The 15320-nt window shown below is 46.3% G+C and overlaps 1 protein-coding gene across 5 annotated transcripts in view; it reads right to left on the bottom strand.

The window, feature by feature from the left end:
• Positions 1 to 15320, bottom strand: part of LOC130200095 (membrane-associated guanylate kinase, WW and PDZ domain-containing protein 3) — a 42060-nt gene that overhangs the window by 3107 nt on the left and 23633 nt on the right. For 2 of the 5 annotated variants that reach the window (XM_056424068.1, XM_056424067.1), the window contains exons 6-16: positions 12341 to 12536; positions 11584 to 11654; positions 10400 to 10561; positions 9206 to 9725; positions 8112 to 8670; positions 7671 to 7734; positions 7164 to 7577; positions 1967 to 2167; positions 1809 to 1885; positions 1528 to 1674; positions 879 to 1017 (exon numbers count right to left, since the gene is read on the bottom strand). In XM_056424068.1, the coding sequence (XP_056280043.1) occupies positions 879 to 1017; positions 1528 to 1674; positions 1809 to 1885; positions 1967 to 2167; positions 7164 to 7577; positions 7671 to 7734; positions 8112 to 8670; positions 9206 to 9725; positions 10400 to 10561; positions 11584 to 11654; positions 12341 to 12536 (2550 nt within the window). Of the gene's footprint in view, positions 1 to 426; positions 626 to 878; positions 1018 to 1527; positions 1675 to 1808; positions 1886 to 1966; positions 2168 to 7163; positions 7578 to 7670; positions 7735 to 8111; positions 8671 to 9205; positions 9726 to 10399; positions 10562 to 11583; positions 11655 to 12340; positions 12537 to 15320 lie in introns of those variants that run through there. The other 3 variants (XM_056424069.1, XM_056424070.1, XM_056424071.1) reach the window with 3 other exon arrangements.

Raw genomic sequence — 15320 nt, 5'->3', positions numbered from 1 at the left:
ATTATATAATGTGTTATTAAAGGATTGGGAAATCCAGAAAGTGTTTTTTAGGTTTTTTTGTGCATTTAAAACAGCTTGTGTAACAACAGTGGCTTTTTTTCTATTTTAGTGCAACCTTCAGATTGCCCTTCAGTAGAAATACACCACACATCTGTTATATTTATGCTCCACAATAGCACCATTCCCTTCGTTAAATAACTCGGTGTTCTGCAAAGAACATTCTGTTCAGATGAAGATCTGAGGGAAGCCAAAATGGGCAATACATCTTTTTAATATTGTACATTTCTGCACCATTACTTAAGCACAAGGTTATCTCATAACGAGGAGGTCCACCACACAGGCTGTCAGGTATCATGTACTACAGGTGAAGTCAGCAGTGGTGACTGAGTAGAGGAATGTAGAGAGACAGAAAATGGGAGAACTAACAGGAACCATTACCAACCGCGTATTCTCTGTCCGTCCAATGACATAGAAGCAAGGCTCGCCTAGCTTGGAGTTGGTCATGCACAGAGACAAACTGGAGAGCTCCACTGAGAGAGAGAGAAAGGAAGGAGCGGAGCAGAAAGGAGAGGAATGTTTGCAAGAAAAGGAAAACCAAGTCAGGTCAAAGCCAGAGGGAAAATGTCTAAAAGGTAAACACCACAAAAGAAAAAGAAAGAATAAAAAGGTTCAACGTTAAAAGTTAAATGTTAGAGTCAGTCCCACGGGAAAAGAAGAAGAAATGAGATCGCACACCCAAGAAGATAAATGCATTACATGCAAAAGACACAAAGTGTTTTAATTTCTTGTATTTTAAATCATATATTTTCCTTCCATTCCCCTGGAAACAAAATATGGTAACATCCCGTGAATCCCCCTAAACGCCGGCTGCGTCTCACCATAGTCGGGCACGTAGCCGTTTCCTCTCTTGAGGACCAGGTGGATGCGGTGGCCTCCTCTGCGGATCTGCTCCACCGCCTGGCTGTGGGTCATCCCTGCTGTACTGTCCCCATTGATCTCCACCAGCTGGTCGCTGACCTGCAGCCGCACACAGAAGGGTCATGGCATTACGTTAAATAATGTGCCCTAATATCTCATGGAAATAACTGAATATTCTGTCACATAGATGTTAATAAAGACAACGGCAGACATTTTGACTCGTCATGGCAGGAAAGAGAATGAAGAAGATTAGTATTAAATCTAAATAAATCTCTTTGTGTTATTTTATTTTTTTAATCGTAACCTTCGTTTGAAACCACATTTTCAGGGATTTTAAGTGTCTTGCTTTTACTCAAAAGTTTACTAAAAGAGCAGTATACAGGTACAGACTTTTTTATTTTTAGAAGTATTTAGTCTAGTCATTGATAACACATTATCAAATGTTCGTGGGAAGTTTGCCTGTGAATTATTTAAAAAGAAGAGTTTGTGTACATTTGCACGTGCTCACACTCAGCAGTGAAAACAACAACATTAAGATTGAGACTATGAGTAGAAAGCGGAGTAGACATATAGAGACAAAATAAGCAATGACACGGCAAACAGACACACCTGCATCTTCATGCTCCGTGAGGCCGGCCCCCTCTCCATCAGTCCCAGGACGTAGAGGCCCATGTTGTACTCGCTGCCTCCTCTGAGGCTGAAGCCGAACCCCGACGGGCCACGATCCAGGTCCACACTGTAATACCTGGAGTCACGCTGGGAGACGAGAGCAGAGAGAGGACCGCTCAGCAACACAGCAGGGGGGTCGTATACGCAGGCGGTGGAGAAGATGAGTCCAGTCCATTCAGAGGTCGTGAGCCGGACGATATTTATCGTGGCGCTGCCCTCACCTTTGGACGGGACCTCTGACCCTTTCGGTTTCTGTGACTGGAGTCAAACCCAGTGGGTTCTGAAGGGCTTGAGGAATCTGAAAAAAAGACGATGATAGAAGTTAAAATGTGAGTCAAGAACCAGGCTGTGTTTCCTGGATAATTGTGCGAATGCTCACATGAGCTGGGACGGGGGACGATGGTGAGGCGCAGGGTGTTTCCCGCTCGTCGAAGGATCTGAGCGAGTTCCCGATGAGGCAGCGTCGCCACCGGGCGCCCCTCTACCGCCTCGAGTCGATCTCCAGGCCGGATCTGACCACTCTTGGCCGCCGGGCTGCTTCGACGTACCGTCACAAACCGGTGAGGGAGAAGTGAGGCAGCTGAGGAGAGAAATCAAAACAGTTCGTGTTACCATAAAGTAGCTTGAGTTACTTGTTGAGGAGTTCCAAGTAAAGTTAAAGAACAAACATCTATCGAGAGACAAAACTCTTCGAAATAAATGCAGTGAGTAATACTTACTCAAATGTAAATAAATGTCAAAGCAGGAAGATTTATTTCACCGCTGTGTTTGCTCAAATTCCTTAAATAAGCCGTAATTAGGCTTTGGTTTGTTTTTGGCAGGGTTTACTTCATGAATTCCTTCCCACAGAGGCCTTTCTTCACACCTCCCCCACTGTCTCCATGAAACACTCTCCTCTCCACCTTCATCTCCCCATTTATCAGCCCATCTCTCCATCCGCTGACACACCAGGAACAGTGTTTCACTCTTCAATGATTTGTCTTCTTCCTCCAGAACAAACTGTGATGGAACGCCATCTTTCCGGCAATATTTTTCTGTCCCGAATCTGTCAAACTTCACATACTTTAGATATTTACACTTTGGCTTACACGGCATCAGGGACTCTTATGCTCAGTTCTTCTGAAGATACACAAACTTGCAGTATGTCTGCATAAGTATTCCTTCAGCATACTAAACAAAAGCACACACAGCAGGGGAGTTTTCCCCGTGTGTGGGAAAACTCTGGTCGTCGTCTCCCAGCCTCAGCACATGTCCCTCCTAGAAAGAGATTATACACAGGAGAGCCTCGCTGAGTTCACAGATGGGGTGCAAGTGTTCCTGTCCTTTTGTTGGAGTCAACTGACCTCTGAATTGAAGCATGTGTAAAATGTGAGGCGGCACAATTAGGAGCATGTCTCTGGCACTGAATTTGTCTTATCTTCTGTACGGAGAGATCACTCACAATTAAGCTGAGTTTAAAGTTGATGAGAAGCATATTGAGCAGCCTAAAAATACATGTGCTTCAATTCATCTTTTGCACCAACTAAAAACCTTCTTAAGAGTTTTTGTCTGTCTCGGTCTGCTTTGACTTCTAAATCTGTTTTCTGTTCCTCTTTCTGAATCCGGGTCACTTTGGGTTGCTCTCTCCCTGACCCCTCTTTAAGGGGAACACTGTGTTTTGGTGACAGCTGGACTGTCTAGAGTCTTGCCAGAGGCCTTACGTAGCCCATCAGGCAGCATAAACATCTTGAGACTCACATTCAGCTGAGGTACATCGCTCCCTCAGGGCTACATCCCTCTCAGGGAGAAACCGTCATGTCGAACATGTGTTGCCACGAAATCTGAATTCCTAAGAATCTGTGGATAAAGTGTTCGTCACATACAAATGCTGATCCTGCTAAAAGGTACAACCTCAAATTTAGCATCCAGAGACAAAATCTGGGCCTAATATGAGTGACCCAGGCAGGAACGGCAATCAGGTCAAATCAAAGCCAACGCAGCTTTACGAATAGTCTTCTTATCATGCATTATGCATCGGCCCAGCATCCAGTCACCAAACACGACACACACACACACACACACAAGCACACACAGTGTGACTCACACGCAGGGGAATTGGGACAGATGTACACACAGACACAAGCTTAAACTACACACAGACTGCTTTTTATCATAGTGTCTTTTCCTCTGGCTCTCCATGTTCTCCTGTCCAGAGTAACCCCACTGCAGTATGCCCGGCAGTCAGCCAGCCTCTGACGCTCTGCACTGCTCAGGAGTAGGAGCAGCCCCCCCCACCCCCCTCCCTCCCCACCATCGTAAAATCCCCCTCTGCAGCTCAGACGCATCAAGCCGGTGCAGACGACCCCACAGCAGCCTGCAGATGACCAGTTTATGATGACCGGAGACTGTGGAGAGCGCTGTTGATCTTAAGAGGGATCGTTTGTACAAGTTGTGTGTGTGCAGAGTGGTTAATGCTGAACTCAACTCAGCACTGATAATGCTATCCGTTAAATCCATTCATTTCGCTGCCCTTGTAGCTCACTAATGGCTCTAATGCTCAGATCTCCACATCATGTCGTTGGGGCGCTTTGAAGCCTGACTGGGTTAAAAAGATCTTAAATGCCCTTTCACGTGTTGTTATCTCTGCGATCATCATCCCGCATACCACCATATAGATCACAGCATCGGTGCATCTGCAGCATGTGAGCCTGTGGATCCAACTTTCACAGCCCAAGTGAACATCCGACGAGCAAACTTTAGCATGCATCACAGAATGATAACCTGTCTCTGGTGCATGCAGCCCAACTTGAAATACTGCACCAAACCAGTACCCTCCCCCCTTTTTTCGTAAACATGAAATGAAAAGTGGAACAAATAATTACGTTTAGACTCCTTCACAGTTTTCAAAGCAGACTGTAGTCTCTCCAGCATGGCTGTTTGATTAGCATTCGCAGAAAGAAAGAAAAAGAAGGACGAAAAATCCTAAATTCCTTTTCAGGCAGCTCGGAGGTGTTGAGATTCACAGATGACGGCCAACAGGAGCTCAAAACACAGTTTTGCTGTCCCCCTCTGTTGCTCCTCTGCAAAGGGAAATGTTAAGCGTGGGTTTTCTCTTGAGCATTCAGAGAGCAATGGAGAGGTAGGAGGGATGGAGGGTGAGAGAGATAGAGAGAGAAAGAGAGAGAGAGAGAGAGCGAGGGGGAGAGTTGTAATCTTTTTTAAAAACAGACTGGATGCTTTTACTGCAGAGTAAAGGGGTGTGAGAGAGAGAGAGGGGGGAGGGAGAGGGGGGAGAGAGGGAGAGAGAGGAAGAGAGGGAGAGAGTGAGAGAGGGAGAGAGTGGGCGGGTGCCTGCGAGGGAGATAGGAACGATGGAGGGATGGCTGATGAGAGGAAGAGGAAGAGAGAGATAGGAAGGCTAAACGATAGAGGATATGGAGAGACAGTGACTTCTTTGACAGGAGTGAAAAAGATAGGGGAGAATGAGGACAGGGCGGAAGTTTGTGGAGGGAGGGAGGGTCTCCGAACGGCAGAGACAGGTGCACCGACAACCTTTATCTCACCATGAAAACAACAACTGTGTGTTCACTCGGCCCATCAAGCAAATTGAACCGCATCAAACGAGAACAGAGGGCAGCCAATGCAACACATAAGACGGGGAGGGGGGCAATACATCATGTGCATGTCGATGCTGCGGTTAACCGGCTATTCATAAGCACTACACTAAAAGCTGATCAGGGCAGGATGTGTTCGGTTCCCAGACAGACCATAAACAAGCCTCAGTGTTCTGTCAGAGCGGATGGAGAAGATTTATACCCAAAAGAGCATATAGCTAAATATAAAACCTGTAATTAACCTGAAAGCTTATTTCAGGAATATTTTTGACATTTGGGGCAATATAATTATTTGCTTTTTTGCTGGAAGTTAGATGAAAAGCTCAAAACCACTCACATGCCAGTACAATCAATATGGGGAAGGAGCAGCTCGCCTGGCTCTGTCCAGTGGTAACACAATCCACCTGTAAACCTCACTGATTGTCACCTTTGATCTTGTTTGTTTAATCGGGAAACAAACTATTAAAATGACATATTGTAGATTTATAAGGGGTCAAGTGTCGTGACTTCCTGGATGCTGGTTGAATGCCAGTTGCCAAACACCAAGCTTAAACTTCTACAACTTCTACAACTTCTACAACCTCTGAAGAGCTCGTGCTCTGGACCTCAGAGTTGCGTCCCTGCTCACAGCGGATGATATGTCGCGTTGGCAGGCCGCAACAACTTGGGAGCGGTTTGCAGCCGAGTGAGAAGCGGTCGGGAAGAGAGTCAGAACTCACAACTTATATATAATACTGTTGTAAAACGGTGGATTGCGCTGTAATGGTTGGGAGTGAGCCACTGACCCAGGCAAGGGCGGTTCTCGGGGTCTTGTTCATGAGTGTGGTCAGAATGTGACTGCACCGGGCCGTTGTGGTAAAGAGGGACTGAGCCGGAAGGCAAAGTTGTCAATTTATCATCTACGTTCAGACCCTCACCCATATGCATACGCTTTGGGAATGCTAACAGAAAGAATGTGTCGGCAGTTAAGCGGCCGAGATGCGCTTCCTCCGTAAGGGGGCTGGGCTCAGCCACGGAGAAAGGGTGAGGAGCTCAGACATCCGGAGGATATTCGGAGTAGAAACACTGCTTCTTTGGGTTAAAAGGGGCCAGCTGATGTTGTTCAGGCATCTGATATGGGGTCCTCCTGGAAGCCTCCCTACAGAGTTTTCCAGGCACATCCAATTGGGAAAAGGCCAGAATATGCTGGAAGAAATATATCTCTCGTCCGGCCTGGTGACGCCTTGAGGCTGCAACACATTTCTGAAGGAGAGGGACCCAGCCCAGGAGAAGCGGAAGATAATGGATGGATGGTAGACAGAAAACAATCAAATGAGTAATTATGTTGCTAAAAGTGAACTCCATGATGAACCAGTTCTTGACAACAGCAGATCGCCAAAACAGATTTCCTTCAACAAACTAACCTGGGTAAAAAAAACATGTTGGACAGAAAAGGGTATAGGATGCATCATGACTCATCTGGTGGCAGGAGGCCACATGGCCATGGTGGCCATGCACTTTTTAATCTGTAATCACCTAATGGTGCATCTGTCCACAAGGGCAGTCGAATAAAACATGTTTCCCCGGGCAGGTAACCAAATGGTTTTAATGATGCGTCAGGCTGTCCAGTTCTACTTCAGGTCAAAATACAGTTTCCAACATATAATTCAAGCACTGAACTCGATTCATGTCTTGTGTAACCCACTGATTGGTTCAGTTGCATCAGATGAAGATGGCGAGCTACCCACGAGTTGGATGAACACGAGGACTGCCCACTCTGACACAGTTTCTTTTTCCTTTTTAAATATGTGTACTTGATTTATGTTGTTCTTTATGTTCAGTTAAAACCCTTAAAACGCAACTATTTGATTTTGTGTTTTTCCAACACGAATTGAGCTCCATAGCCGAACCTGCGGAGACAACGTCCATAGACTTTGGGAAACAAATATTGAAATTGAGCCACAGGTTACACTTGCACAATGTGATTTGATCCCTGGCTCTCACCTTTTCCATTCTCCACATCCTGAGAAGCGATGACGAACCCAAAGCCCTCTCCCGGCTTCCTCCTCAGCTCCACTTCGAACCCTCGGAGCGGCCGGGTTTGTTCACCGCCCGGCCTCTCCAGACCCGAGTCGGGCACCGTGACGCCGCCCGCCTCGTCCTCCAGGCCGGTGTTGAGCCAGTCTTTGGGTTCCATCGTCAAGGTCACCGGAATCGACTCCAAGAAACTGGTGCTCTGGATCAGCGAGGAGCGCATCGGGGCTGGGGAGGGAGGATTGCTGACGGAGGTACGGGGCACAGGCAGTGCTTCTGGCAGCACCGAGGAGACGTCCCAACCAGCAGGTGGAGGAGGGGGGTGGAGGAGAGGCGGGGGGAGCCTCCGATTAGAGCCGGGGGAGATGGTTGAATGATAGATGCCTGATAATGATAAATGAACTGTGAGACAGATTTAGCCACAGAGGATACTTGTGTATCACAGAAATGACTGCACAACAAATGTGAGTCATTTACCTCCTCTGTAAATCAAAAGGATGACTTCCGCCTGTCTGGTGTGCTCCTGGAGAACTGTTTGTACCTGTCAACAAACATATGAGTATATGGTGACTCATTTTCAGATTCTTTGGATATATTTGACACCTTTTGAAACAGTGTTCATTTCTTCAACTGAAAGAATTCTCATGGAGGAAATAAGAACATAATTTTGAAATAATAAGAAAAAAATGGATACTGTATAAATTGATCTTTTCCGGACAGAAAATATTTCTCAAATTTGAAGAAAACTGAGAAGAAAACTAAGTAAACTGATTACATGACAACTCCCTATAACAAGAGGTGGCAAGCGGAAATAGTTTCCGATACGGAGCTAAACAAGGCCAGGAACCACTGTTTCAACCCATGAATTGTGTTGAGTTCACATTACGACTTGACTTCCCTCCCATTTGGTCCCATTACCTGTGCAATACTCAGACTCTTCACATCTGCGCCGTTGACTTTGACAATAGCATCCCCTGGCTGCAGGGAGTTGCACTGCGTCCGGTCCCAGACTCGTTTCACTATCGTCATCCTGCCTCCTGGACCGCCAGCTGTCACACTGAAGCCGAGTTCTTGGTCTCCTTGGGTCCGGGCCAAGGCCACTGGCACCAGCTCCCCTCCGCTGAAACTGCCAACTCCGCTGCCCAGACTCATCGCCCCAGGGGAGGACACGCTGCTCCGACTCGCAGTGGGGCTGGTGTTGGCATGGTAACTGTTGAAGCCGAGGTGGTGACGGGGACTGACAGGGGTGGGAGGAAGTCTGAGGTGTGAGGTATACGTTCTGGAGAGGCGGGAGGGAGCACTGTGGGGGACACCTTGGGAGGAGGAGGGCCTCCTCGGTGACTGAGGCAGAGGAAGCCGGGACCCCGACAGGGTGCAGGTGGACAGGTCACTCTCAGACGACTTGAATGTGCCGTAACGATAAGGATGGGGGGGTGTTGAGAGGGAGTTATTGTTGTGATTACGGATCATTGAGGCCCTGATGACAAAGAATGTGAGGAGACAATATGTTTAGGGTTGCATCTAATAACTATTTTCACTGTCAATTTATCGTTGTGTCCCTAAAATGCCAAAACAAAATATTTCATTGACTATCGGAGAAGAAAAACGACCACATCCTCCCATGTGAGATGCTGGACCCATTTCATATTTTGGATTTTTTCTTGACAACGATTAATCAATTAATAAAGCAGTTTTTTTCTCCTATTTACTGCAGCCTGTACAGTATGACACCGTTACGTCAATAAAAGATCATCAGGGATCATGTGTACCTGCAGAACACAGAAATTGTTTTCGCACAAGATTTATTTTCTCATTATTTTAATGAAAGACCTCAGAGGAATCAGTCTTACTTGGAGAAACTGTTATTTGAAATTGCTGGTAAATTATTTATTTTTGTAAATGCAATACTCTTCAAAAATAACTTTCGAATCACTGCAATCAGCTGCGGATATTTCGAATTAATAACTTTAAAAAGGTGTTACAAATTGAATCTCCTACGTGTTAGGTGTTACCTGTGGGATCCAATGGCAGAAACAACTTCACTGTCACTCTGGCTGGCGAACGTCGGGTCAAAAGACTGCAGCCTGGCTAAACTTCTCAGTGAACGAGGAGGACGCACCGGCGGAGGAGAGGCCGCGTTGCTCATACTGGAGCGCCTGTGTAAGGGCGACTGTCTGGCAGCGAACGACATGGCATTTCCATTGGCGTCTAGAGTCACCCCTGGCTCCATGTCGCTGCCGTGACTGTGGACCCCGTTGTCGTTGAAGTGATGGGGAGTGGGTGTCGGGAGGCGAGGCAGTTGGTGAAGAGGCTGAGGCTGGGTGGTGGTGGGTGGTCGGATTGGGTCCCCGCTGTCCAGTAGCGTCGGCGGCGGCTGCTTGGGACAACCATCATGGTTGTACAGCATGGGATACCCTCTTTTAACCTCGATGTCCACACTGTGGCCCGCAGGGACCGACTTGAGCATCTCCACCACCTCTTTGTGAGACACTCCCAACACACACACGTCATTGATGTATACCAGGATGTCCGCTAATAAAGCGCAAAAAGAAAAACACAGGGTGAGAGACATCGAGACTTTTAGAACTTTGCATCTGTAATCATCTGCAGCTAAATTACACACCTTTGGTCAATCATTTTTAATAGTGTTGAATACACTTTTTTGACTATTTTCATATGTTTTAGTGTGCAGATAGATGTAGTTTGCGAATGAAACACTGTCTGTGTATTTTGTGTGGGTGTGGACTAATCCAAACAACTAAGCCCACTAAACCTATTAACCTAGATCAGCCCCTGATGAGACAGCTTGTGCTGTGGCTTCCTAGAGTGGTAATATCTGCCTGCATGTGTGTGTGTGTGTGTGTGTGTGTGTGAAGGGGATATGTACCGTTACATATGCGTGTGTTATGATAGCTTGACTATGGTTCGCTAACCCTGAGGATTAAGGGCTGTTTGTGATATACACTTGCTGTGGTAGATCAGAATCCCAACGATTGGAGACGGAGAACCAGAGAGGCGTTCAAACACACCGCTGATCAAAATATTTAGTTTACACTTTTTTGCAAGATTCCAGAAATCATATTCACAGCTTTCAGTCTGCAGATATGTCTGATAATGTGCCGCATACTGTCTGTTGATATCATCTCACGCAACACTTTTACATTTCAGCTCGCTTTCTCGCAGTCGCTGGTTTATTGTATGTGTACCTGTTTTGAGTGCTGAGGGTCCACTTGCAGTCACGCTGTAGACCTGGAGGAACTCTCTTGGCCTGCTGCCCCCAACAATATTGAAACCGAACCCTCTGGAGCCCTTGATCAAGTGCGTATGCAGAGGGAAACCTCTGAGCTCCCCAGGCTGGTCTGTGAACCCTGTTGGTAACCGAAAATAAACAGAGACAGAGAGAGAGGATTAGATATCGATGATGCTGACCTCAAAAGAAACATTGTAAAAGTCTTCAAGATATCAAGGATTTAAAAAAAAGAAAGCCATGAGGAAAATCAGAGAAAGAGATGAGTGATAACAGTTTAAGTTACTGTGTGTTTATACGACTCGATGGTTCGAACTGATGGGTTTTAGGAGTGAGGGAAAAGAGAGAGAGTGAGTGAGAACGTTGCAATCGCAAGATGGCTTTTAACAAAGAAATGCCTATAATTAAGTAGACACGCCCAAAAACCAACGTTTTGGGTGGAAAGATTGCATTAAAAGCAGAATACATTGCAGACTACCCTTTTAAAATCATCCATGTAATCCATTAGGTTGACTCAGCTCGACACAGCAATCTGGGATTTTAATTTACTATTTACTCTCACTTTGCATTAAAATATTATTACAGATTTTATAATCTAATCTCATCCCCTATGTTTGTAATGTGGCGCATCAGTCATTTTAAGTTGCATACATTTAAACACTCAGGCAATAATGGAGATCATAACATCATCTGCTGGTGAGGACAGTGTACTGCACTCTACTGAGACAAGCTGGAGTCACAGCACTGGAACAGATGGCTTCCTTACAATTAGCAATCAGCCGTGTCAGTCAGACATCAAAAAGTAGATGATGTCCTTGTTCTTTTAACAGCAAGCCATGTGACCACATTATAAAATGAAGTCGGCAGTCACGTGCCAGCCACGGGTCGACTCTGCCAGACACAGCAGCGCGTCTGGCTCCTTGCCAGCAGCTCCGAGCTTTAGGCCTTAATCACTTACACGTCTCCGTTCAGCTAAAAAGCTCATTCCATCTCATTGACTCGAACAAGCTGGCTCTGTCTGTTACTTCCGTTTCATTCTTGAGAAATATGGATGCTTCTTTCAGGCTGTTCAACAGTTCAATGTGTCACAAGTGTTGCAATAATTACATCCATGAAAGAAAGAAACAAAACAAAAAAGCTCACACTCATTTTTGTCGACGGTCTCCCTGCTTGAGCCTCGAAGACTCTGCCAGTTGGTCCTCTTCGGGTGGCGACTTGAAGAGACAAAGAAAAACAGAAACGGGAAAAAAGATTCCAATCTCTTCAGAAACATAATAGTTTGGGGTATAATTCGACAGCCGTGGAATTGAATACACGCAGAACAGATGCCTCCACCGGCCTGACAACGTTGCAGAGCGACTTTGCTGATTTCTGAGCATGTTTAAAGGAAATAGTTGTAGATCCTTTGGATACTCGTATTCGCTTGAGATAAGAAGATTGATTCGCTTAGCTTAGCATTGACACTTTCAATCACAACCTCTCATGATCTGTAAATAAAAAGCTCCATCTTTTTGACTATTTTAAAAATCTGTGCACAAAAACGAAAGTTACGTGAATTTATGGTCATGTTCCCTTTCGTACAGTGTTTCCTGTACTGTTGACCTCCACGTTTGAGATTAGCGCTGAGGTTAGAATCACATAAATTGGTGTGGAAACAGACGCAAAGTGGCTGGATGTAGTGACAGCTTGTTTTATTTTGCACTTAAGTACGAATTAAACAAATATACACATAACGTCTGAAATCCGTGAGCTTCAGAGGTGTTATGTCATCGCTTCAGACAGGGTAGAGGTTTCCCATTTCCAGTCTTGATGCTAAGACAAGCTGACCGGCTCGTGGCTTCAGCCTCATACTTAGTGAACAGATACGGAAGGGGTATTGATCTCTGCAGGAAATACTCACTCTATGCAGAGAGTCTCTCCTGTGTCACTGAAGGCCGGCTCCCAGTGGTCCGGCATCACGCCTCTCACCCTGGCGCCGCTTCTGCTGCCGACGATCCCGTTCTCTACGACGCGACCATCCCCGCTGCTGGACGCCCGAGGCCTCCCGGGGGACCGATGGCTCGTAGGGACGCTGCTGCTAACACCTGCAGAGCCTCCTGTAATTACAGAGACAGCAATGAGTGATACGCATCGACATTGAACAGTGCTGTGGTTATTTCACAGAAACAAGAGGGGGAAACATGTCTTCTGCTTTCTGTCACAACTTCACGCTGGCAAATCAATGTCAGGCAAAAAGACCTGAGGTCAGCATCTCGGCCCGGCTTTGTCGTCCCTCTGAGGAGGCGGAGTGAGCGTGTGACCATGCATACTGCACTATCAGAAAAATGCGCTTTTTGTTTGTTTGTTGCCGAGCCGTCCTTGTCGCTGTCCTCCAGGCGTGAGCTCCAGCCTGGATCTGAGAGATGTAGGGCATAACATGGGGCGTCCGGAGTCCCGCTGTACTCGACAAGTGCTGCCGAACCCATCCACCTATGACCATCATGATGACCCATTTTCATCATTTCGGTTCAGAGGACAAAGTCAGCTGGACAGGGCGAGCTGAGACATCCGCATCACGAGGTGGACGAACAGTTATCAAGATGCAACAACAGGTGGGCGCAGAACAGAATAATCTCTTACACACACTGACAGACAAGGCTGTGGTTTGCCACTCAAATAATTTTTCAATCGTCAACACAGTGATCTCCGGTGACGGTTTCCACAGCTGAGAATTTACCTGTCAAGCGGAGGAGAGATTTTCTGAGGAGACGTCTCCCACTGCAGAGGCTTTTTCTGAGGTGATCTTTTATGAGACTCCCAGCAGCTTTTATCTCTGCCGGGTTCAGGGTCTGGTTTATTCCATAATTGCAGGCTTTTTTTTACAGTGTGGGCCATGGTTCACGAGACCAGGATTGTGACTCATGTTAGCAGTTGGCCTGCGTTTATATTGTCTCTACGGCGCATTTGAGCAGCAGATTATTGCTTGGCATGCCCATAGAAACTAAGACTATTTCAAATCTCCACCTGCCTGCAGCAGGTGCTTGATTATGCCATCGAGTGGTTGACAGAACCCGCGATGGTTGATGATTTCCAGGCCTTTATGACTGGCTCCTTCGACAGGAGAGAGATTACAGCAAATCGCCAGACAGTTCACAGGGAGACTCGACCGGATTCTTCGAACTGATTCGTGCTGGAGTACACCCCGATCTGGAATCCTCATCGCCAATGCGTCACGTCGGGTGAACCAGGATTCAGAGAGAACTCCAGAATTAGAGACCGCCGCGCCAGGAGCAGGAAGCGGCATTCGTTACAGACCATCCAGAGGACTTCCACCGCATCGAAGGTCGCAACACCGAGCATCAGGGGACCAGGCCCAGGACAGGGTTCAGCAACCGAGGAGGAAGCGCACTGAGTTTTCTGGAGCAGCTGCGAGTCATCAACCTTCCGACGGGAAGGGCGCTTCTACGTCGGACTCATGGTTTTCAACGCTCAAAGGAGCCCTCGAAAAGCTAGTCCCCAGAAAGAAACTTTGAGCCTGCTTTCAGGATCCTGTTCGGGTATTGACCATCGTGTCAATCCTCAGGGACATTGCTCAAGGGTACCATAGAGGGGCCTTATTAACAAAGACCTAGGGTGTCCGTAAACCTTTGCAGACCTGTTTTTTGTTGTTCTGGTAAAATAGCCCTGTGTATATTATTGCCTACTGATTGCGCCATCAAAGAGCTCAGCCATAACTCTATAGTTGAGGAGCTAATTGAGCCAAATTTTTTTTATTCCGAACGGACCGTCATACCGAAGGTTTGCACTGAGATTCCACAATTTCCACAGGGACTGGGGAGATCATTGGCAGACTAATGGGATTCCTTTGTAAGGCTTGAATCCTCATTTAATTCCTTAAAGGGTAAGTTAACTAAGTAGGGCACCTGTAGACTACCCTGACTAATTCCCCCAGGACAGGACAGACTAAGTTTGGATCTCCAGAAAGACTATGATTTAAAGAAGCAATTTAAAAAGAGCTTATGAAGTAAAATATCCTTGACTGAATTTCTGAAGTCTAATCCTTCCTCCCTCCCCCAGGATCCCTTACCCATTTCTGACTCAACGAGAACGACTGAGACATGAGACAACAAGGACTCTGGGGGATCTTCCTATCTTCTCAGGATTCGAGGACAGCAGGATTCCTCTTTTTGGGAACTGATCTTTTTCGGGAGAGAAATCGGTCTCTGAGACCTCTTTTTAAACGAAGACTTTGTGAGTCCAAGCTCTGAGACCTTGACTAGTGTCTTCAACATCTAGATCATAATCAACTTGCCAAGATAAGTCTGCACTCACTGTTTAAGAATTTTTCAAGCTGGATTTTCGGAAGAAGAAAACAACCAAGATAAGTTAAGACTTGGAAATGGGTTAGAAGAGTAAGAATCAACACCAAGTGACTGCTTTTGGACTGGGCTTTGCACTCAGCTTTTGTGTTTGAGGTTTTGTTTGTATTTTGTTTGTGAAGTTTGTTTTTTGGTGAACATTTTGATTTTCTCCTTGATAATTGTGATGTTTTTTCCAACTCCGCCTAATGATGTAATAACCACTGCTAAAGTTTTTCCTACTCGCATGAAGAAGAAGTTATGCAAACAGAGAAATGCGAGTTCCACACAGACAGGAGTCTTCTTGCATAGTTCTGGACATCTCCTAATCACAGTGCAGAGTCCCAGTTCACCACACAGGAGTCCCACCTAATCATATCCAACAGGATCCCCAGTCAAGTTATGGAAGTTTAAAGTCAATGCAAGTTCAGTTGCTGCCCTCTGTGTTTTCTGATTCTAGGTGTTCTGACTTCTCTTCTCAAGGTTGTTGGACCCCTTTGACTTTCTGTGCTTGAGATCTGCTTGTTCCAGATTCTCACCTTT

The sequence above is a fragment of the Pseudoliparis swirei genome, chromosome 9, assembly GCF_029220125.1.
Source record: "Pseudoliparis swirei isolate HS2019 ecotype Mariana Trench chromosome 9, NWPU_hadal_v1, whole genome shotgun sequence".
NCBI classification, from domain to species: Eukaryota; Metazoa; Chordata; class Actinopteri; order Perciformes; family Liparidae; genus Pseudoliparis; species Pseudoliparis swirei.
The sequence above is the reverse complement of the archived record's forward strand: the minus strand, read 5'-3'. Positions and strand labels throughout refer to the sequence as shown.